This window comes from Manis javanica, chromosome 3 (assembly GCF_040802235.1).
Source record: "Manis javanica isolate MJ-LG chromosome 3, MJ_LKY, whole genome shotgun sequence".
Classification (NCBI taxonomy): domain Eukaryota; kingdom Metazoa; phylum Chordata; class Mammalia; order Pholidota; family Manidae; genus Manis; species Manis javanica.
The window spans coordinates 38,934,878-38,959,789 of NC_133158.1; the positions used below are offsets into that span (position 1 = coordinate 38,934,878).

Below are 24,912 nucleotides of genomic sequence, written 5' to 3' on the forward strand. Positions count from 1 at the left end.
GAAGCGTCAAGAAATAGGCTGACATTATAGTGACCACTGAGTGCAGGACGGCAACAGTGTTAAATGAAAAAGTGTTTAACCTAGAATTCCATATCCAGCCAAGTATCACTTAAACATGAGAGTCTAATAAAAATACTCCCAGACATACAACTGCAAACACTCATGGAAGGAGGCGCCTGTGAGAATGTCAAATCTGAAGCCCCAGACAGACAGGGCAACGGTGTGAGCACACTCTTTAAACTTCACTGCTCTCTTAGGAACAAACAAAACCTTAAGAACAGAACAGACCACCCTAAAGCAAACATCAAGGCAGCATCAGCAAGGCAGGATAGACCAACAGATGCAGGAAGCTGCACAGACCCCAAGCACAGGACACAGCCCACATGGGGCATATCACAAATCACTCAAACCAGTGACACGGAGACAAATCACGGAAGTGCCGCAGGAGAAAAGATGCCTTACAGACAAAGGAACAATGGTAAGCCACAAACTTAGAGGAATAACAATACAGGTTTCAACAATCACTATTAAGCTATAATCACTGACAGCATGGTTTTACCATATAGACAAATGCATCAATAGGTGAAGGGAGCCCAGAAAGGGATTCATAGCCATGCAGCTGCTGTCAGACAGACGGGCAAAGGTAACACATTTTCAGCAAATGGTGGAGGACAGCCAGGTGTCCACATGCACAAAATAAGCCTTGAGCCAGTCCTTGAATTCATACTGAAATTAAATGAAACATGGCTCACAGACCTAAACATAAAATCCAGATCTATAAGATGCTTGGAAAAAAACACAGGTGAGAATTTGTGACCTTGCGTTAGGCAATGATTTCTTAGACATAAAACAAAAGCACTATCCATTTTTTAAAAAATGGTTAAGTTAGACTTCATTAAAATTAAGAACTTCTGTTCTTCAAAAGCCACTTCTACAGAATACAAAGACAAGCAAAGCCTGGGAGAAAATATTAGTAAATCACATTTATGATAAAGGTCTTGTATTTAACAAATAAAGAATTAGAACTTAAGGGCAGAAAGCAGTTCATTAACACTGCTACATGGAAATGGACTGGGGCGAGAGCAGCCGCCAGACATGCAGGCACCTGGGTCTGCTTCCGGGGCTGAGGGGATGGTGCTCCGTGCCATGCTGATGCTGGTGGTCTCGGCATTCAGAGCTGTTAGGTGATTTTTACTTTTGTCCTGAAACTTGGTGTAATGTTTTTATGTTCCATGTATATTTATACAATCAAAAAAGAAACTATCATCAGTGTGACAAAGTTCTTTTAAATGCTTATTAGTAAGAAATTATCTGATCAAAAATTTCTCTACCACTTCATCACATTCCCATGCTGGCAGAACTTACAAAGTTTTAACATTCTTTTTAGATTTTCTTAAAACAAATTGGTCATTTCTATATCTCTGTTGAAAGTTTTTCTTTTTAAAGGGGCTTACCAAAAGAGCTTAAATATAAAACAAGTTTACAACCACACAATGGTGGAAAACATTAAACAGGTAGAATAGACTGCTCAGAAGTTATTGATACATAGCTTGTAATCAAAACCATGATTTTTTTCCAGTGGGCATTCTGACAATTCAAGTAACACACCAGAGGCAAACTTAAGTGCTCATAAAAGCATTAAAGTGACAGAAATCTAGTTAGAAGGAAATCCCCAAAATTAGAAGAAAAAAAAATACTGCAACACCTATAGTACTAAAACTGCTCAGCATGTACAAAGACTAGTAATTCCTATCCCAAAGCTCCTGGCAGGAAAATGGACAAAGACCCCTAAAGAAATTATCCCAATGGGGGAACAGTCCTCTGGGTCTTTATAAGCTCCCCTAAGAAGACAGCACTTACACCACAGTCTTGTCAGAGCATACTGTGGTTATGACGGTGTAGAAAATCATCGTTCAAGTGAGAGGAATTGCTTCAGCAGACATTTCTAGCATAGGAAAAATACCCGAAGGACTCAGTCCACAGCTGAGGCTTGCCCCTCTCCGGGCCCTACCTGACCGGAAGCGCTCATCCCGGGAGGTGGTGGGCCGGGGCTTCTGCAGTTTGGGTGCTGCGGCCGAGGTCTGTGAGGGCCCTGGGGTCCTAGCCTCTGCTTGGAAGGTGGGCTCTACTGCAACACAATTTTACAGGAAAATCTCATGTAAAAAATTTGTTGTCAGCTAGGGAGAAGTCCGTGCATACACACTTCTCATACGCTGCTATACAGCACACATGGCACCAGAGACGATGATCTGAGTACGAGACCCACAGTGGCCCTCGTGGCCCAGAAGACCCCCGAATCCGGAGCTCGGGACGGAGCCATGAATGTCCACTTCCAGCTCTCTCCCCACACACCCAGCCCTGCCTTGCAGCCCAGCGACCACAGGATGGGTCCCTGAGGCCCGACAGCACTGCATCACTCAGGGCAGGCTCTCCAGGGAGTTTTTTGAAAGCCTATCAGCATCATAAATGTTTCCTGAATCTGACATGGCCAGGGTCACCTTTCCCGGCCCAGTCCATGGTGTCAGCAAGCTCAGAGAGAAACAGTCCACCAAGCAATTCCAAGGGATGTCATCTGTCGACCTCAGACCCAGGCAGCAAAACAGAAGGCTGGGGAGTGGAGGTGCAGATGATACGGGGACTAACATGCAGAGCCTCAGCTCAGACATGGGCTTGCTCTCTCCAAACCCAGCACGTGGACGGCCCTCCACACCCCCAGCTTGCATCCATGGCCCCAATCACACAGGCCCTCAGGACACATGGTGGTGAAGAAATGAACATGACACAAGTATGCACCCTCAATAAACAGAATCCCTGGTGTGAGTCCTATTTGCTGACATTTGAGAAAAACACAAAGCAAAGCCTTCCACTGTGCTTGCGTGAAAATAATGTTTAATTTTAGCCTCTGTTTCACAATGTATCAAGACCAGCAGGGATCCGGCCGCACTGGCTTCTCCAGCCATGACGGCTCCTTGAAGAAAAGCAGTCGAAACCCAGGTGGGCCAGCACTGCCGACGGACATACATGGCGTGTAGAAGCGACACTGTGGCCTCTGAGGTTGGTTGTGAGGCGACACAGCTCCCACAGTGCTGGCCGTCTGTGCCCACACACCAGGACACGTGAGGACAGGGGACAGGAGGCAGGGGCCTGCAACCCAGCTGTGAATGAGGAGCCCTCACGGGGCAGCTCTGGCCCTGTGGACAGGGAGAAGCTGCCCCGAGCCTGGCCCAGCTGCACCCCTGTGAGATGAGTAGAACCAGGTACCACGTTCCAGGAAGGGAGTTTTGTGGCAGCAGAGACTGGGGACACTCTCCTCTGGAAATCAGTGTTTAGTTCTTCACAATTTAAGCAGTTATGCACACACACACATACATGTGCATACACACATACACAGCAGTGCTGACCTTTACTGCTAGTGGCTTTTTGTTTCTTGTTTCTTGATAAAACAGCTTCACATTTCATAATGGAGAATCCAGTCTTATGCATTATGGGTTACGCAGGCATGTTGCAAAGTGATATATATGCATATATATGCATATGGACGTCCTTACACTTACATTCCAAAATATGGGTGCTGTTATTCTTTGAGATAGATTCATTTATTCAAGAAAGATACAAAATAAACCCAAAGTGAAATTACTGGATGAAAGAGTAGGTATATCTTTTATTTTAACAAGATATCAAGAGGTAACTTTCCAGAAAGGTCACAGCAATTCGCACTCCCACAAGCAATGTATGAAAGTGCTGTTTCCCCACATCCTTGTCAGCACTGGGTGTTATAAAAAGTTTTAGAGTCTTCCAAACTAACAGAAAAATGTTTCACTTTCATTTGCATTTCCCTATCTACTACTAGTGGGGCTGAACATAATCTAATGTTCATTGTCCAACCGTGTTTCTTCATTTTTGAATTCTAACTCATTTAGCCCAGCTAACAAGCCCCCCTGAGCCCCACCGGGGACCCTGCGTTGGACAGTGCGGCGTCCAGGGCTGGGGCCTGGCCAGGGCGGCTCGGTCACACTGGGCTCTTTTCATTCCAGGGCACCAATCTTAACTGCTAGTCTTTCCTTTCTGATCTCCAGGCTTCTTATCTCAGAACTCCTGCTCCAAGGTATTGAAATATTTTCCTGAATTATAGTATTTTATAACTACAATCATATTTAGAGCTTTAATCGGAAGTTGATGTTCACTGAGGGAAGAAAGGAAGAGGGTCCCAACCTGTTGCCCCCAAAGGGACGGCGCCCATTACTGAACAACCCCACCGCCCCCTTCTCCTGAATCCCCTCCAGCGCCCCCCTTGGCTGGCCAGCCTTCCACCCACACCAGCACCCATCTGCTGCGAGAGGAGGGTGCACAGTCAGCTGGGCTCCTCGTGGCCACTCCTCTCTCACCAGGGCTCTTTTTCAAGACTGTATTCACTGCTCTTGGGAACTTTCTCCTTTAAATGGGTTATTATTTCCAATCCCAGCTTTGGGGGGAAAATCAGCACTGATATTCAAACTGGACTACAGTATGTTCACACATTAACTTGGGAAACTGCCAGTTTCACAGTATTAAGTTTTTCCATTTAGGAAACTGGTATGTTTATTCATATATTAGGGTCTCAGGTTATTTCTTTCAAATAGGTTTTATGAGCCTAATATAGGTTCTGTGGCTTTCTTGCTAAATGTAGTAACAAGAATCTGACAGATGATTGCCATTATGATGTAAGTTTTTCATTAACAGAAATACTGCCAGAGAAAAGCTTTCGATTCTTGGGTGTTGCCTTCTACCAAACCCAACACTCCTACTAATTCCAACAGTTACATTAGCAGCCACCTGGGTCTTCACAGCATAAAATAAAGTCGTCTCTGTGTGTCCTGACACCCCGTGGATATCCTATTGCATGAGTACCTGCCCTGCCGGCTTGGAAGTAGATGCCATGTCATGGCGGCTGCTGCGGATGTTTGGCAAATGGCTTTAAGATGTTTTGATAGTTTCCTTAAATTCCACTTTTATTCAGTTTGTTTTTGTTTTGATTGATGAATGTCAGTATGTAAAGAGCCTCCTCAATATTTGTGTTTTTATAAAACATTATCACACCAACATGTATAAAGCATGTGTTCAATTTAAGAACTACCACACAGAAAAAATGAGTACAATAACTACACCAGTTAAGAAGTTACCATGTAGTGACCATTTGACCATTCAGATGACTAAAATACATTTCTCAGACTTATGCGGTCTCCACCCAAGGTTCCTGAATCACTTCAGAGCCATAGAGCTGAAATGGGTGTCTTGTTATGTGAAGGATAGACTTGGACCCACCCAGGGGCAGGGCCGGTTGCCAGGGGGACCAACCCTGTGATCAGAGGGTGGGAGCTCTCAGCCCCCAGTCCCCGGGAGGGGAAGGGCAGTGGGGCTGGGGTTGAATCGCCCATGATTCAGTCAGTCGTGATGGCAATGAAACCCTCACAGAACCCAAGAGGAGCATTTGCCTCTTTTCCATCCTGCTTCCCTGTCCAGGAGAGAGAGCTTCCACGCTTGGGGGACAGGAACGCTCCAAAACGCCACCCGCTGGGCCAGGCAGCAGGCCCCACAAGGAGAGAAGCTCCTTTATCTGGGACCTTACCCTGTGCATCTCTCCACCTGGCTGTTAACTCGTACCGTTTACGGGACCCTTTATTAAACTGCTGAACGGTTAAGTGTTTTCCTCAGTTCTATGAGCCTTCTAGCAAATTCTTTGAACCCAAGGGGGAGGAAGTGGGAACCTCCCATCTAGTTGGCTGGTCAGAGCACAGGGAAAGCCTGAGGCCTGCGACCAGAGACTGGAGTGGGGCAGCCGTGGCTCCAGGGGGAAGGGGGTTCCTGCCAGGGACACATTACCTGAGAGTCTGGAAAGACCAAAGAACAAGTGTGAGAGGTTGGGGAAGGGGATTTTTATTTCTCACCGCTCGGTGTCTCTCACAGGTGCTCCCAAGTCCTCTCTCTCCAGCCTCCGGGCACTCTCCACCCCCCACACTTGGCACACCTCCCCCTTCCCAACTCCCTCCCCACCCTGCCCCCATTTACCCCATGGGCAGGTCCCTGGTGACTGGCGGGTGCCTGACCAATCATATACCAGGAATGGAGGGAAGGCGAGAATGGCCATTACTCTCCACCCCTTACTCCAGATCTGACCAGCAGAGGCCAGGAGAGCAATTCTGGCTGAAAACTTCCATATACCTGACAGGGGTGGAGGGCAGACCCGTAGGGCAGAGACCTTACCCTGGGGGATCTGGTGCCGGCCCCGGGAATGGAGCATCAGAATTGAGTCCACAGACACCAGGCCAGTGTTCAAGGATTGCTTGGTGCTGTGCATGGGACACACACACGCACACACAGAGGAAATGAGTCCAGGGCTAAACGGAGAACATGGGGGAGTCCTCTGTGACCCCCTCATCTTGCTCCAGGAGGTAATGGTGTCCCTACTTCAGTGAAAACCACTTCCTTGTCCTTCTTTACCAAGGGTAAAGGCTCCTCGACAGTTCAGTCGGCATGTTTCCAAACCCACACTGACTGCGTTCCCTTGTGGTTGTTTCCTCACGGCCCGCTCTGTTCACGGGACTCACCCTTGCTGACGGGCAGGGCTCTGGCTCTCCACTGGATGGGTTCTGTCAACGGATATTTGAGTTCTTGGCAGTTTGGGGACAAAATGAACATTCTTGCGCACAGAGCAAGTATGAGGGGTGAACACAGTTCCCAGGATATGCCCATGCTCAAAGGACAGCTGCTGCCCCTCTGCAGAGCCTCACCTGTACCAGCTGCCACACCCTACGGACTGAACCCTCTCCAACAACCCAAGGTAGGTCATGGCTTCAATGTGCTATTCTCTGATAACTACTGAAGATAAGCATCTTCTCATTTGCTTGTTGGCTGTGAAAGTTTCCTATTTTGAAATACTTATTCAAGTCTTTAGCCCATGTTTCTACTGTATGTGTGTTTGTTTAATCATGGTGGAGGACTTGCTGGCTATTTAAGTTTAAATTAATTAAACTTAAATAAAAAATTCAGTCTTTCAATCATACCAGCTATATTTCAAGTGCTCAATAGCCATACATGGTAGTGGTTAGTATCCTGGATCTTCTATGACTTGAAATGGTAACAGTTTCGCTCTGTCATCTTCTAAAGGTGGTATGCTTTTTGCCTTTCCCCTTAGGCCTTTAATGCACGCGGAACTGGTTTCTGTGTCCAGAGTCATGTCTTACCTATGGATGAGGACCTGTGCAGAATGGTGACCTGCAGTACTGCCTTGAGCAGAAGCCAGCCCTGCACACTGAGCCCAGCAGGGCCTGGCCGTGTCTGCTCTGCTCAGCTCGCTGCCTGTCCTTGTCCAGAGCAATGCCGTCCAAATGGTAAGAGCTTAATATTAACCCTTCACCACATCCTTTTAGGGCAAATGCTCCCACCTGTTCTTTTTTGAGCATACTTCGAATCCCTTGGCCCTTTAAACTTACTTGTATGTAAATGTGAGAATTAGCTTCTTAAATTCCACACACAAAAAAAATCTATTGGAATGATGAATGTGCCAACTCTACATCAATCTAAGGTGGGAAAAGCTGACATCTTTATGACATTTGTTCTAGACCTAGGTAAGGAATTGTTCCCTACCATAATCATAAAAAATAGTCATGTTGAATAATCATAAAATAAATCCTATTGGGGAATGAGATCTATACCAACCCAGAGCTGTAAATCATAATCCATGCATCAGAATTTTAGTCATTTATTAGACACAGTGTTTGCCTGTCCTTCTTAATAAAATATGAAACATACCACTGTTAAACTCCACACTCAGTGTTTAGTCATTTTATGAGACAGTGTAACTGCTATCAGAAACTTGGTGTGCAGACTTTACCTTGAGTGAGCAGCATGTGACATGCAAGCAGCTTTGCCCTCTTCTTTTCATATCCTTTTTGAGTTATGTCACCTAAAACAACAAAAAAGAGAATTATATTTCTCCTAAAGTTTCAACGCTTTTTAACTTAAAGTTAATTCATAATGAAGAACATGGAAGCACTAATGTCCTTCTCTGCAAATGGACGGACATACTATGATGCATACGTAACGTGGAATCCTATTCAGCTGTAAAGAGGAACAAACTATCGACAAGACAATTGCAATGGATCTTATGTGTATACTGCTAAGGAAAAGTCTACATACAGAATCACGCAATGTCTGAAAAAGATAAAATTACAGAATTGAGGGCAGATAATGGTCGCCAAGGGGTGGGAGTGAGGGGAGGCCCCACTATGAAGGAGGACAAGGGAACTCGGGGGGTGGTGAAGCCGACCTATGTCCTGATTGTGGTGGTTATGCCACAACTAGGAGCACTTGTCAAAAACTTACAGAACTGCATACCAGAAAAGATGAATTTTACTGTATGTAAATAGTTCAATTTTTAAAAATTGTGATCAGCATTCCCTAGGAGCCAGTCAGATATAAAGACTCTAAAAAAATAAAATAAAAAATTTAAGTAATATTTCTAATTTAAGAAGAATGCAGACTCCGAGGCCATCCCCGAGACAGAATCCTGAATGAGGAAATGAGCCCTTGCAGGCCAAGGGTGTCCCTGGGCAAGGATGCTGGGAAAAAAGGCTACCATTCTGATAAATTATCATAAAGAAAAACAGCCTAAAAACCAATTAAACCACCTAGAACACAACAGGAAGCATGTCTTCATGAGACACGCAACCTAAACACACTATTTGGTTTCCTGGACAGAACTTGGAGCGCTCATAATGGATCTGTCATGTTCTTCGGGTGAACTGTCTTCGACAGGAAGCTTTTCATTAATGCTTTACAAGCCCTCCTCTCACTCCTTGCGACCACCAAACAAGCCAAGTGGTCAGACCACCAGGCATCAGAAAATACCACTTACCTAGGGCTTCACCAAGTATTTCATTTAGATAAACTCTTGGCTGCAGTATGCGGTCAAAAGACCAACACCTCTGACTGTCTGACATCTAAAGCCTGGCTGGAAGCCACAGGGCAGGCGTCAGCATGGCATCCCACAGACGGACCCGAGGTCAGGGGGCACAGGCCCAGACCTCCCCACAGAGCTCTCTGGTTCACCTTGCGTATCTCATTTGTCCTTTGCTTTATTTATTCCTTGGTTCCCACCTCATTGGCCCACCACCCCACAGCAAACTGCTGTATTATATTTAGTGTCTTTTAATCTGAGTATGTTCTGTGAAACCTAGTGCTTTGTGTCCATGTATTTTCACCTTACCTGAGGGCACCGTGTTATCAATCTCACTCCTCTGCCTGTTTTTTCACTAAGCACCGTTTCTGACACCGACCCATCCCACCCCAAAGAGCACACTGAAAGCACTGCTGGATGCTGCGGGGAGGTGGGCTCCCTCCTCTGCCACCCACTCCCTGCACACTCACAGACCCTCACCGGATCACCCCATCTGTTGCACAGAACGGGGTGGCCGTGACCTGAAGGCTGGAAGGAAGCTCAGATGGTGCTGATGCTCCTGGCCAAGCACTCAGGCACCCGGGGGCCTCTGGGAAGACTCGGGGCCCTTCTCCGGGACATGCTCTCGGTGGCCTGTGTGAGAGCAGCCGTCCTCACTGGCCCCCAAAGTAGACGTATGATGTGTGGCTCAGGCTGACCTCGCCGCAGACCAAAGTCACTTAGGGTCACAAATGCAAAAATCCTGAATAATGCCCCAAGTTCCTGACTCAGTTCCTAAAACTACTCTCAGAAGCACTCGACCCCATGAGGTCCCAGGAACAAGGACAAGCAGCATCCATCATATGTGATAGTAAATGACAGGAGGCCACCTACTTGTCCATCAGAAAAAAAGAAGGAAAAAGTAGCTCTGCTGCCATACATCATTACTATAGATACTGTTGGTCCTAAAAAATACCCTGGTATTTGGGCGGTGGGGGGTGGGTATCACATCGATTCATGACATCCTATTGAGTAAAAACAGGTTGAAAAACTATGTATATAAAGAATGATCTAATTATGATAAAAACAGTTAAATAAAACCAGATTTACATGCATGTAGGTGGGTACATTTCCGCGTGTGCAGAAAATGTCAGGAGGGTTGTCCAACAAACTATTAATAGTGATTTATTTATTTAGCTTGGGATGAGTGTGAGACAGATTTTCTCTCATACATGTCTGAACTCTTTAAATTTTAGCATGTTAACTGTGATTAAGAATATATGGAAGCTGGTTTGATAATGTACTATGGTTATATAAGATGTGAGAGAATGAATGAATTTTACATACCATTCCTATACCTTATGACACTAAAACTAGTTCAAAATAAAAAGTTAAAACATACATGGGAGATACTATATAAAACTGGTGCTATTTCTTAAATGTTTGATAAAATCTGTCAGTGAAACCATCTGGGTTTACAGATTTATGTTCCAGAAGGTTGGTTGCGGCTTTTGGGTTTTTTTTCTTCTTCTATCTTTTGCTTTATATTACTTTTTAAATTAAGACTGTTTTTTAAGAGTAGTTAATGGTTCACAACAAAATTAAGCAGGGCACAGAGTGTTCCCATGTATCCCCTACTCCAGTGCAGAGAGAGCCTCCCCCGTGACCAACATCGGCCACCAGAGCAAGACATTTGTTACAGCTGATGAATTACATTGACATATCATAATTATGCAGAGTCCACTCTTGGTGCTATATATCCCACAGGTTTGTACAAGTGTATAATGATGACATACACCCATCATTAAAACAGGACAGGGTAAAAATCCTCTATGCTCTGCCTGTTCGTCCCTCCCCCACTACCCCAACACCTGGCAATCTTTGATCTTTTCCTGTCTCTACAGTTTTTCAGAATGTCATATAGTTGCAATCATATAGTAGCCTTTCAGACTGAATTCCTTCACTTAGCATTTAAGGTTCCTCCACTCGTCCTTTCTTGGCTTGAGAAGTAATTTCTTTTTAGTGGTAATATTCCACGGTCTGGATATACAAGTTTACTTAATCAAATTCAACTGCTGAAGGCCATCTTGGCTGCTTCTAAGTCATGGCAATTATGAACAAAGCTCCTGTACACTTTTCTGTGCAGGTTTTGCGTGGACATATTTCAACTCCTTTGGATAAATACCAAAGAGCATGATTGCTGGATCGTATGGTCAGAGGATATTAGTTTCCACCACCAAACTATCTCCAAAGCTGTACCATTTTGCATACTCCCAGCCGCCCCCACAAAGGATGAGACTTCCTGTTCCTCCATATCCATGCCAGCTTTTGGGGTTGTCAGATCTGGATTCTGGGTATTCTACTAGGTGAATAGTGGTGTGTCTCCTTATTGCTTTAAGTCGCATTTCCCTGATGACATGTGATGTGGAGCACCTTATGAATATGCTTATTTTCCATCTGACGTCTTTTCTGGTGAGCTGTCTGTTAAGGTCTTTGGCCCATTTTTTAATGAAGTTGTTTTCTTACTGCTGAGTTTTAGTTCTTTGTATATTGTGGCTAGCAGTCCTTTATCAGATGTGTCTTCTTGTGGGTAAAATTATAGCATTTCCAGAATATCTCACCTGGCTTTAGTGTATCTGCATATTAATACGCGTTGAGAGGTGGAAAGAAGTATGGCTTTAGTGCATTTGCATCTTTCCTCAGGGGTGGAGAAGTTCATCTCCATATCAATGGGTGATTACCTGAGCAACAGAGGGCTTAATTGTACCTGAAAGGTGAGGGGGAGGCCGGTGTGGTTGCTGCTGGAGCAGAGAAGAAAGACGGACTGGGACTACAGTTTGTGAGAAATAAACGGGTTTTAAACTTTATTTCTCCCTTTGACTGATTTTGGTTTTTAGAGGTATTTTGTCCCGGGATTTTCTTTCCCCGGACTGACACTTCTGCAAATATTTCCTCCCAGTCAGTGTGAGATGGACCATGGATGTAGTCAGAGTAGGGTGAGGGCCTCCAGAGGGGGCAGAGCGAGATATTTGCAGTCAGAGCAATGTAACTACATGCAAGGAAACCCCCCTGGTAAAACTCTATGTTAAACATTGAGCTCTAGAATCATTCTTCAGTGAAATCAGTTAATGTTCCCCAGATAAAGAAGAGTAGTGCATGTTTTATTATGCTAACCATTTAATCATATGTAAAGTTCACTTTAGCATACTAAAAGGCCCAGACCTATGTGCTCTCTTTCCTCCTTCAGATCTGAAGAAGTGATTTTGCAAGCTGGGCAACTAATTTAGCAAGTAAGTCCAGGCATAAACAACACAGTAAAAGGCAGAAAGGATTCCACCTTAAAGATAAGATTGCATTTTAATACCCAAGAAGTTAAGGGGTTAGAAATTCTTCACTTACTCTTTAGCAAACAATGCCTCGGCCCACTTTGGGGGCTGAGCAGGTGGCCTTGTTTCATATGCTCCCAGACCAAGATGCTAGTATCTCAGAGAGAGATCATTAGAAGAAGTTGCTTGTGTTAAGTTAATTCTAAATATTCAGAGACCACTTAACAAGTCCACACCCCTAAGTTTTTTTCATGTTCTCGAAAAATCCTCAGCTGCCTATAAATCCACTAGACAATGCACCACTATGGACTCTCTTGTCCCCTCCTGGCCTGAGCCAGGAGCTCTGTCCGCTCACTGTATCTCTAAATAAAAGCCTGTACCTTGCTCTCCTACCTTGACTGTTTGTGAAGCTCATTCTTTGGCTCCACAAACAAGAACCCCAGCATCAAGTGGATGGTTTTCTCTTTCTCGACATTGTCTTTCACAGAGCAGAAGTTTTTAATTTAATTAAAAAATAGATACTCCATAAGAACAAAGGAAAAACTGAAGGAACAAAACAGCAGCGGAATTACAGAACCCAAAAATGGACTAACAGGTACCAAAGGGAAAGGAACTGGGGAGGATGGGTGGGCAGGGAGGGATAAAGGGGGGGAAGAAGGGGGGTATTAAGATTAGCATGCATGGTGGGGGAGGGAGAAAGGGGAGGGTGGGCTGCACAACACAGAGAGGACAAGTAGTGACTCTACAACATTTTGCTAAGCTGATGGACAGTAACCGTAATGTGGTTGTTAGGGGGGACCTGATATAGGGGAGAGCATAGTAAACATAGTATTCTTCATGTAAGTGTAGATTAAAGATTAAAAAAAAAAAAAGAAAGAAAGAAAGAAAGAAAAGGGGGATTACTCCTTGATAGGACAAAACTATTGGTAAATCAAAGATCAACACATGCTTTAAATATCCTTAATGTTGATCACTTAAAGGGTGTCAGATGATCAGCTATGGAGGTACTCTTTTCTGATAATATTCCTTTCTCTTAATAAAAAATAAATAAAAAATAAAAAAATCAGTTCCTGTGTGCTGACCTCCAATGAGTTCTGCACAGTGGTATAGAGGGCATGTCAAAGTGTGGGCAAAGGGTCTATTTGTTTCTATGCAGAAGATCAAGGCCTAGCTTGGATACCCAGAAAATGAACTAAGATACGATATGAGGAGGAGCTTCCGGCATCACCACTCTCTGGAGGACTTGTGCCAGGGGGATGATCAACAAAAAGCCTCCACAGGGATCTGGGCAATGCTGCGGTTGTGGCTGCATCCACCCTCCACCCCACCGTTTCCTGGACTTGTCATAGGAATGAGGAGGGAGATGTCTAGGCTGGCATGTGCATACAGTGGGACAACGAATTTGACCGGATCTGTACTGTTGGAACTCAACCAGGAGTTGAGAGGGGTGCAAGTTGTAGCACTCCAAAATCTTATGACTATAGACTTATAGACTATCTACGGTTAAAAGAACATATGGGATGTGAACAGATCCCAGAAATGGGCTGCTTTAATTTGTCTGATTTCTCTCAGACTGTTCAAGTACAGTTGGACAATATCCATCATATCATAGACAAATTTTCACAAATGCCTAGGGTGCCTAAATGGTTTTCTTGGCTTCACTGGAGATGGATGGTAATTATAGATTTGCTTTGTTTATGTCACCGTATTCCTATTATGTTAATATGTGTGTGCAAATTAGTTAGTAGTTTAAAACCTATACATACTTAAGGTACTCTACAAGAAGATATGTCAAAGAAATAATCAATCCTCCCATATTTTCTTCCATATGCTACCTCTATAGCTTTTCTTCTTCCTTCCTAATTACAACCCTTAAATAGAATTCGTGCCTCATATCGAATTTACCGAGTATCATAATTCCTCCAGGTGGTAAAGATACCTCAAGACAAGTTCTGGGCATAGAAGCCACAGGGCATAAATCTGCAAAGAACTAAAAAGCTAACCTATTCAAACAATATGGCTTCTCTCTCACTTACCAACTTTACATTTCCCTGTATGGCCCCGGAAGATGACTGGTTAGCCAGAGACGGGTAAGAGTCCTCAAGGGAGGAACAACTAAGACAGGCACAGTCGCAGGGGGGCCATCAGGTGAGAAATTGGGGAATCAACAGAGGTGAGGCTCAGAACCTCACCCCCCCTGCTTTGAGAGAAATCTTCTGCATCCGTGGATGTTTTGCTGCCCTTGTCTAGCTTGGATTAATACCTAGTCCATAGGCACACACCTGATCATCTACATTTGCCCTCTTACAGCACTGAACTATGTTTTCTACCTTTATCTTGCATCTACCTACCACTTCAGCATTTTATTAAAAATAAAAATAATAATAATAATAAAGGGAGAAATGTGGGATCAACATATAAATCAAGTATAAAAATCAAACGAATATTCGTATTTGACCTGATTGTTTATAGTTCATAATGCGTGATCAAAACCGAAAGTTTCTGTGATGAATGCCCTTGTACTGTTCACCATGTAAGAATTTATTCACGATGTAAGAATTCGTTCACCATGTAAGAACTTGTTCGTTATGCTTCAGAAGATTGGAGACTGACGAGAATTAGGCTTGAGATGGATGAAAGATTGTGCATTGAGCATTGACCCCCCTATACAGAATTTTACTGTTGTTAACAACCATTTGATCAATAAATATGAGAGATGCCCTCTCAAAAAAAAAAAAGATACTCCAGAGAAAACTTTCATACACCATGGTATAAGCATATCAGACAATAAACACCACAAAGCAGTTAGAATGAGCCAGAACTACATGTATTAACATGACCATTACCATAATTTAAAAAACACAATGCTGAGATAAAAAGCAAGCATCAGAAGAAGTCATACAGCAGACTATTTAGACCATTTTAAAACTTGCAAAACTGCACTCTAGGCTGTTTAAGGATATATGGAAATGCCATAAAAGTTCAGGAGGGAAGCTGGGGAAGGGCAATGAAGTCAAAGGTGAGTGTGGTCTCAGCGCTCTCTGTAACAGGTCTTTGAAAGAAAACCTGAAGCTAATGTGGCAAAATATTAATTTTTCAAAAGCTGGGAGGTAGTGTACAAGTATATATGTATGCCATGATTCTCACAAGTTTTCTGTAGGCTTGAAATATTTCATGACTAGCAAAAAAAAAAAAAATTAAACAAGAAGATATCCACACACAAGTTTCTAAGCCTTAAATGACTTTCCAACTAAACTCTGCAGTCGGCTAGGTGTGCTTCCCAAGGACCAGAGGTCTTTGCTCAATGCAATGTAGAGGAATGCAGGGAACAGGGCTGAGCCACCCAGTTTTCGTAGAAACTACGTGAGGCTAACATTCCTGGATCCTACCCTAAGTTAGATAACTAGAAGTAAATGACCCCGCTGGGGTCAAAACTCGTGATAAGTCACATAGAAATGCTTGTGCAAAGGTCAGGCACCTGGTGTATCCCTGTTCCAATTTTATTGGCCAAAGTATAGAATGTGTTTCAAATTCATTGGTTGGGGTAATGTGCAGGCTCTGGTGCAATGACTGTAGAAATCCCATATAAACCATACCTAAAGTTGCTTGGGGGTCGGCAGCTCGGACTCAGCCTGCATGTCAGGGGACGTGCTGTCGACCCCAGCTTGCTGGCTGAATGGTATTAACATGACCATTACCATAATTTAAAAAACACAATGCTGAGATAAAAAGCAAGCATCAGAAGAAGTCGTACAGCAGACTATTTAGACGGTTTGGTCGTACAGCAGACTTTGCTTGGATTTTCATCTCCGTATCCGTGTGTCTTGTTATCTGGGAAAGCCCAGAGTCCTGGACCCTAACATTTGGGGGCTCGTCTGGGATCCGTGTGGCTTCCCTGAGAACAAAGAACGGCTGGAGGCAAGGTCTAATTGTCCGGACGGGGCGGTGTAATTCGAGGGTCGCCCCCTCGTGTCTGCATAAATCCATTATAAAGCGGGAGTTGCCATCCCGTGTATGGTCTCGGGTTAGTGACCCCGAGTGAGAAAGTCCGGGTTGGTAGTCCCGGCCCCCAGTTTAGTGACCCTGGGTGAAGTCCAGGTGACTAATCCTGGCCCTAGGGTCCGAGTGACTCGGCCTTAGGAAAGCAAGTCCAATCGGCAGGAACCTGGCGCCCGAGGAAGAAGGGATCAAGCTCGTCACCCTGCAGGAGTCTGAGTGGACGCCTTTCGGGAGAATCACGAGAGTTTTTGAGGATCCTGAAAGTGGTGAGTGTGGTGCACACCAGAGTGAAAGAAGGACCGGTCCGAACGAGAGCGATCAGATGTGGTGTGTGTGCTTAGTGTTATCATTGATTGTTTTATTGTGTTTTGGTTTTGGATTATATTTCTTTCTGCGCTTTTTATTTTAAGTCGCCCTGTTATAAGGTTCCCTGTTCTTTCCATTCCTCCTCTCTGCCACTAAATCATTCCCAGCGGGCACGGGTCGGGCAATTAAGAGCCATTAGGGCGCCCGCCGCTAGAAGACTCCCATGACAGGATAAGGGGGTCACAGCTGCGAATCCCAGATAAATTCGCGTCCCCCACAGAAGAAAAACTGTGCAACAACAGGCACCCGTTCACAAGCACATACACCAGTCATCTTGTTAGACTGGCATCTCTACCTTTTACCCTTGTCTTCCTCATATTTTTAACTATGGGCCAGACTCAGACTACTAAAGGTCTGACCCTTTCCCACTTTCCGAAGGTTAGAAAACAGGCCCTGTATATGGGTTTTAACATCAAGAAAGGTAGGCTCAATGCTTTTTGCTCGGCCGAATGGCCTTCCTTTGGAGTAGGCTGGCCGACCCAGGGGTCTCTTTCCATGGACCTTATAGACAAGGTCAAAGCCGTTATCTCTTGGCCAAACCCTGAGGACCACCCTGACCAACTTCCCTATATCCTTGTTTGGGAAAATTTGGCTAAGAATCCCCCTTCCTGGCTGAGGTCCTTTTTGGTGGAGAAACCTCACACCGACCCACCAAGAGCCTCCGTCCTAGTTACCCAGGAAGATTTAAAGTCCCCTAATCACAGGGCCAAAAACCCGAGTGCGCCGCCTGTCCTCCCTAACAGTTCTCCTCTTTACCCCCTTCTGCCAATTGAGCAGCCACCCCCGTATGCAGAAGAGAGGGGTGAAGCTGCTGGGAGGATAGAAAACGAGGCTGGGGAACCCAGCGGGAACCAGGCAGCCGCAGCTTCCACAGACTCTTCAGCAGAGGGAGGCAGGAGGCCGGAAAGAGCTTCCCCACACTCCCCCGCCCTGGCCCCATGCTGGGCGCCAGGTAGAGCAGGAGGAATGCAGTTAAGGCCTCGGGGGGCCAGGGAACAAGAAGGGGAGGCTCCCTCCTCCACCTCAGAAGGAGCAGTGCCGGTTCTGCCTGTGCGCGCCATCGGTACAGGCATCGCTCAGCAATATCAATACTGGCCCTTTTCATCTAGTGACCTCTATAATTGGAGGACTCAGAACCCTCCCTTCTCAGAGGACCCCAAGTGTCTTATAGGTCTGGTGGAGTCCATTATGTTTACCCATCGTCCCACATGGGACGACTGCCAGCAATTGCTCTGCACTCTCTTCACGATGGAAGAGCGAGAGCGTATCCTCAATGAGGCCAGGAGAAATGTCCTTGGAGAGAATGGAAGACCCACTGCCCTCCAGCCCATCATCGATGAGGCATTCCCACTTACGTGCCCGGATTGGGACTTCGGGACTGCAGAAGGTAGGGAGCGTCTCCGGGTCTACCGCCAGACTCTGATGACCGGTCTCCGGGCGGCCGCCAGACGGCCCACTAACCTGGCTAAGGTAAAAACTATTGTTCAGGGGGAAATGGAAAGCCCAGCCGCCTATCTGGAAAGGCTGTTTGACGCTTACAGGCAGTACACCCCCATAAACCCAGAAGCAGAAGAACACAGATCAGCTGTCGTCCACTCATTCATCAACCAGGCAGCCTCCAATATCCGGAGAAAACTCCACAAGCGGGAGGACCTGGGGGAGATCTCTATTAGAGAACTGCTGCAGCAGGCGGAGAAGGTCTTCAATGCTAGGGAAACTCTGGAGGATAGAGAAGAAAGGCTGAGGAAAGAGAAATGGGTAATGCAGGAGAAAAATAGGAAGGAAGACAGAGGATTTCAGAAGAGGGAAAACAAGAAGCAGAGGGAGGAGATGGCCAGGATATTCCTGGCCGGGGTGAAGGAGGGCCCTAGGCCACCTCGAGGAACAGGACCCCGTCAATCCCGACTAGGACAAGATCAATGCGCCCTGTGTAAGAGATATGGACATTGGAAGAGGGAGTGCCCCCAAAGGGGGGAACAAGGAGGAGGGAACCCCATTAAAACCCTGCATCTAGGAGAGGAGGATTGACGGGGACGGGGCTCGGCACCCCTCCCTGAGTCCTGGATAACCCTGTGCGTGGAGGGGACTCCCATTGGGTTCATGGTAGATACTGGGGCACAATATTCAGTTCTCAACCAGGTCCACGGCCCCCTGAACCCAGGACGCACAAGTATAGTCCAGGGAGCGACAGGGCCCAAGAAATGTGCCTGGACCACTAGGAGAAAAGTGGACCTAGGAAGGCATCAGGTCTCTCACTCATTTCTGGTCGTACCTGAGAGCCCCGCACCGTTGTTAGGTAGAGACTTACTAACCAAGGTTGGGGCGCGCATTCATTTTGAACCCGAAGGGATAAAAATCATGGACAAAGAAGGGCAGCCCCTACAACCAGCGCATGTGTTAACTCTGTCCCTGGCTGACGAACATTGTCTGTTTCAGGTGGATCAAGAAAAGGGGGGCCAGGGAGAAATGGACTCTTGGTTGCAGAGTTTCCCTTCCTCATGGGCCGAGACTGGAGGAATTGGTCTCGCTAAACATCTATCCCCGGTCGTTGTTCAACTCAAAGCCGTGGCTCTACCCATCCAGGTCTGGCAATATCCAATGCCGGAAGAGGCTAGAAAGGGATAGCACCCCATATCCATAGACTGTTGGAGACAGGAATCCTAAAAACCTGCCAATCTCCATGGAATACGCCCTTGCTTCCAGTGAGGAAGCCTGGCAGTAGAGATTACAGACCAGTGCAGGACTGGCGAAAGGTCAATGAGAGGGTGGAAGACATCCATCCTACAGTGCCCAACCCTTACACCCTACTCAGCCACCTGCCACCTACGCATGTGTGGAATACTACTCTGGACCTGAAAGACGCCTTCTTTTAGTATCCCACTCTCTGAAGTTAGTCAGCCTTTGTTTGCTTTGAGTGGCAAGAGCCAGGGGGGGGAAGAAAAGGGCAGCTTACCTGGACTAGATTACCACAGGGCTTCAAGAACTCTCCCACCTTATTCAATGAAGCCCTAAGCCAGGACCTGGAGCCCTTTCGCAGGAGCCACCCCCGTGTGACACTGCTGCAGTATGTGAATGACCTGTTGCTGGCCACGGAAACCCGTGAGGAGTGCGAAGAAGCCACGGGGAACTTGCTGGCTGAACTGGGCGAACTGGGATATCGAGCCAGCGCCAAGAAAGCCCACATCTGTCAGAGGTCAGTGGTCTACTTGGGGTACAAAATATCTAATGGGGCCAGGTGGCTAACGCAGGCCATGAAACAAACTATCCTGACTATCCCCGTCCCTTCCTCACCCCGGGGAGTGAGGGAATTTCTTGGCTCAGCCGGGTTTTGCAGGCTCTGGATTCCAGGGTACCCAGAAATAGCCCGACCGCTATATGAAGCGACCAAAGAAGGGCCGGGCTGGCAATGGACTCAGGAACAACAAGAGGCTTTTGACAGACTAAAAGAAGCTCTCCTCCCGGCTCCCGCCCTATCTCTGCCAGACCCAGAAAAACCCTTTATCCTGTTTATAGATGAAAAGAAGGGAGTGGCTAAAGGAGTCCTGGCTCAGCAGCTGGGCCCGTGGAAAAGACCTGTGGCCTATTTGTCCAAGCGGCTAGACCCAGTGGCCTCTGGGTGGCCACCTTGTCTGCGTATCCTAGCAGCTATCGCTCTACTGGTAAAGGAGGCAGACAGGCTGACTTTTGGCCAGAACCTGAGAGTAACAGCCACACATACCATAGAGGGGATCCTCAGGCATCCTCCAGGAAAATGGATGACGAACGCAAGACTCACTCACTACCAAGGGCTCCTACTAGATTCTCCACGAATCGCCTTCTCTGACCCGGTAACCCTAAATCCTGCCACCCTTCTGCCGGACCCAGATCTGTTGACCCCCACCCACGACTGTAGAGACATCCTTTCCGAAATTATCCAGGTGCGAGCAGACCTGAAAGACACACTGTTACCAAACTGTGAGCTAAATTGGTATATGGATGGGAGCAGCTTTGTGCAGGAGGGGGTCAGGAGAGCAGGGGCAGCAGTAGTAACCCACGAAGGGGAAGTTGTCTGGAGCGCAGCTCTGCCCCCTGGCACCTCAGCACAGAAGGCGGAACTTACTGCTCTTGCTGAGGCCCTGGAAAGAGCAGAAGGCAAGAGGGCCAACATATACACAGATAGCAGATATGCCTTTGGCACTGTCCATGTCCACGGTGCCATCTACCGAGAAAGAGGATTCCGTTCCGCGTAAGGGAAGAGACTGAGGAATCTGCAAGAAGTCCAAAGACTACTAGCTGCTGTCGAAAAACCCAAAGTGGTAGCAGTTATACATGTACCGGGCCACCAATCAAGGAAGACACCTGAGGCCGTTGTCAACAGCCATGCTGATGCGGAAGCTAAGAGGGCAGCCCTCTTGGACTCCCTTGTACTTGCAGCCCTCGAAATACCCATACCTGAACTGCCCGCCTTGCCACCCAAACCTGAGTATTCCCCCTAGGATCTTGAGTGGATTAGGAAACAAGTATCGGGAGAAGTGTCTGGGGAGGGAAATTGGAGTAGAGACCAAGAAGGTAGGTTGATCCTGCCAGAAGCATTAGGACAGTACATGCTTGCTAATTTGCATAAGTCCACCCATCTAGGCTGGAAAAAGCTGCTCAGCCTTTTTCAGTCTGCGCAGTTGGTGTTTCCCCACCAAAATGAGGCAGCTCGTCAGATCACGAAAGAATGCAGTAGCTGTGCAATGCTAAGACCAGCCCCAAGAGGGCTGCACCCGGCAGGTACCTGGGAAAGGGGGAGGGCTCCAGGGAGGAACTGGGAAATAGACTTCACCAAAGTAAAACCAGGAAAGTATGGATATAAGTATTTGCTGGTTATGGTAGATACCTTCTCTGGGTGGGTGGAGGCTTTTCCAACCAAGCATGAGACTAGCCAGGTAGTAGCAAAAAGATTAATTGAGGAAATTATCCCCAGGTATGGGGTCCCTGAAGCTATAGGTTCCGATAACGGCCCGGCTTTCGTAAGCAAAATCCTGCAAGGATTAGCCCGAGCTTTGGGAATAGATTGGAAGTTACACTGTGCTTATAACCCACAAAGCTCTGGGCAGGTAGAAAGGATAAATCGGACCCTAAAGGAGACCCTTTCTAAATTGGTATTGGAGACTGGAGGGGACTGGGTGACCCTCCTTCCCTTAGCCATCTTCCGCGCTCGGAACTCCCCCTATGTACATGGTTTAACTCCATTTGAGATAATGTACGGGGCTCCTCCACCCATAATTCAGCGAGTGCAGCTTCCCGGTGCAGAGAACCCGGCCCCTGACTATCTGAACGTGTTGCAGGCTCTTGCCAAAGTGCAGCAGGAAATCTGGCCCCTGATCAGAGCATATTACGAGGGCGGGAAAATTCCAAGCCCGGAACATGGCATAGTCCCAGGGGATACGGTATGGGTCAAAAGACACCAAGTAAGGACTCTTGATCCCAGGTGGAAGGGACCTTACGTTGTATTGTTTACCACCCCCACTGCTCTCAAGGTTGACGGTATACCTCCTTGGGTGCATCACACCCACGTTCGGAAAATGCTGCCTCACAAAAACCCGGGTGATCACGAGGAAGAGTGGAAAGTGCAGCAGCATCCTGTGAATCCCCTGAAAATACACCTAAGCCAAAGATGAAGGGGATCCTGCTGATAAGTGCCTTCGTATGGACTCTCGAGGAAGCTACATCGGTGAAGGTGATTCCAGGGCCCGCAAGAAAACTGGGTTCGGGTCTCTCCGGGTTAGGTAACCCCTTATGGGAAAAGGTGCAGCCATTCGCAGAGACTTTGAACCGCACCACTCCCTCCCTCACCAATCCCTGTTGGTTATGCTATCCAGGTTCACCCCCCTTCTATGAAGCAATCGGGATAAATGGCTCCTACACCATTAACGACTCCTATCCCACTTATTAGGACAGGGGGCCGAGGGGACTTACAATCGCTCAGGTCTCAGTCGCGGGAACGTGTGTGAGCTCAGTCCCGATAGTCCGGAGCTGGTTATGCTCGTCCTACACGTACAATACATGGAAGCAGGACAAGTGGATTATACCCTCCTCGGGTTGGTGGCTCTGTTTAAAGACAGGCCTCACCCCGGCCATATCCACCTCTGTGTTTAATGCTAACAGTGAGTTTTGTGTACTTGTGGCCATTCTACCACGCCTAGTATATCGTTCTCATGAGACCCTCCTTTCTTATTGGGAAGAATGGCCAAACCCCCACAGGGAAAAAAGGGAAGTTATTACCGCCTTGACCATTGGGGCCCTTTTTGCCCTAGAGATGGCAGGGGCTGGCACAGGGGTCGCAGCCCTTGTAACTCAAGAACAGGGGCTCACAGCTCTGAGGCGGGCTGTCGACAGGGACCTAGAACAACTTCGACAGACAATATCAGACTTGGAACAATCTCTTACCTCCTTAGCTGAGGTGGTCCTACAGAACAGAAGGGGCCTAGACCTCCTGTTCTTAAAAGAAGGTGGACTGTGCGCGGCCTTAAAGGAAGAGTGTTGCTTCTATGTAGACAAAACAGGTGCAGTCAGAGATTCCCTGGCCAAACTAAAGAAAGATCTAGAGAAGAGGCGTAAAGAATATGACAGTAGCGAAAGCTGGTTTGACTCTTGGTTCAAATACAAACCTTGGTTCGCCACCCTTCTCTCGGCTGTTACAGGGCCACTGGTCATCCTGCTGTTATTGCTTACAATTGGTCCGTGCATAGTAAATAGGCTGCTTAGGTTTGTGCGGGAAAGGGTTAACGCTGTCCAACTTCTGGTCCTTCGACAGAGATATCAGGCCCTGGATGCCGCTGTGGAAGATTCCTCAGTTTAATCAAGAAAAGGGGGGAATGTAGAGGAATGCAGGGAACAGGGCTGAGCCACCCAGTTTTCGTAGAAACTACGTGAGGCTAACATTCCTGGATCCTACCCTAAGTTAGATAACTAGAAGTAAACGACCCCCCTGGGGTCAAAACTCGTGATAAGTCACATAGGAATGCTTGTGCAAAGGTCAGGCACCTGGTGTATCCCTGTTCCAATTTTATTGGCCAAAGTATAGAATGTGTTTCAAATTCATTGGTTGGGGTAATGTGCAGGCTCTGGTGCAATGACTGTAGAAATCCCATATAAACCAAACCTAAAGTTGCTTGGGGGTCGGCAGCTCGGACTCGGCCTGCGTGTCAGGGGAGGTGCTGTCGACCCCAGCTTGCTGGCTGAATAAAGACTTTGCTTGGATTTTCATTTCCGTGTCCGTGTGTCTTGTTCTCTGGGAAACCCTGGAGTCCTGGACCCTAACAGCAAATGTTGGCCATACTTTCTATAGTCCCCTCAAGCTTATTTAAATTATTCCATTTAACTGAAGACCCTGAACATGGTTTAGAACACACAAACAGTATCACAGAGGATAATGACATTTTTCCATAAAAATATGGCTTTTGGCTGACAAGTCTGTTATATTAATGTGTAAATAGGTAACAAACAATAGGCATTTTAAAAAATAGACATTTAATGAAAGAAGGCTTTTCAACATCACCTGGTGAGGTGAAGCCCCACAGAGGTATGATGCCTGCTGGGTTCGCATGACTAAGACTCAGACCAGTGTTCGACTGGGAGGACAAAGAAAACAGTCTGCCCCAGGGCTGTCCGCTGGGACAGGGACCGTGGGTGTAGTCAGAGCAGGGTGAGGGCCTCTGGATTAAGCCAGGCAGAGTATTTGCAGTGGGACCAATGTAACTACATGCAAGGAAACCCCCTGCTAAAACTCTGTGTTAAACGTTCAACTCTAGGGTATCCTTCAGTGAGATCAGTTAATATACCCCAGATAAAGAAGAGTAGCTCATGTTTATATTATGTTAATCATTTATAATCAAGTGTAAGATTCACCTTAGCATGCTAAAAGGCCCAGGCCTATGTGCTGTCTTTCCTCCTTCAGATCTGATGAAGTGATTTTGCAAACTAATTTAGCATGCAGGCCCAGCCATAACACAATAAGAGGCAGGAAGGAGTCCACCTTAAAGATAAGATTGCATTTTAATACCCAAGAAGTTAAGACATTAGAAATTCTTCACTTACTCTTCAGCAAACAATACCTCAGCCCACTTTGGGGGCTGAGCAGGTGGCCTTGTTTCATATGCCCTCAGACCAAGATGCTGGTATCTCAGGGAGAGATCATCAGAACAGGAAGTTGCTTGTGTTAAGTTAATTCTAAATATTCAGGGACTACTTAATAAGTCCACACTCCTAAGGTTTTTTGCATGTTCTCAAAATTCATCAACTGCCTATAAAACCCCGTAGACAATGCACCACCCCAGACTC

At 46.6% G+C, this 24,912-nt stretch overlaps 1 protein-coding gene across 22 annotated transcripts in view; it reads right to left on the reverse strand.

The window, feature by feature from the left end:
• Positions 1–24,912, reverse strand: part of DIP2A (disco interacting protein 2 homolog A) — a 123,714-nt gene that overhangs the window by 82,272 nt on the left and 16,530 nt on the right. For 20 of the 22 annotated variants that reach the window (XR_005062772.2, XR_005062774.2, XR_005062773.2 and 17 more), the window contains exons 2-3: positions 7,871–7,942; positions 2,012–2,128 (exon numbers count right to left, since the gene is read on the reverse strand). Coding sequence is in view for 15 of the 22 variants with exons in the window: in XM_073231179.1 (XP_073087280.1) it covers positions 2,012–2,128; positions 7,871–7,942 (189 nt within the window). In the remaining 7 variants the exon portion in view is untranslated. The remainder of the gene's footprint in view (positions 1–2,011; positions 2,129–7,870; positions 7,943–24,912) is intronic. The other 2 variants (XM_037023734.2, XM_073231178.1) reach the window with 2 other exon arrangements.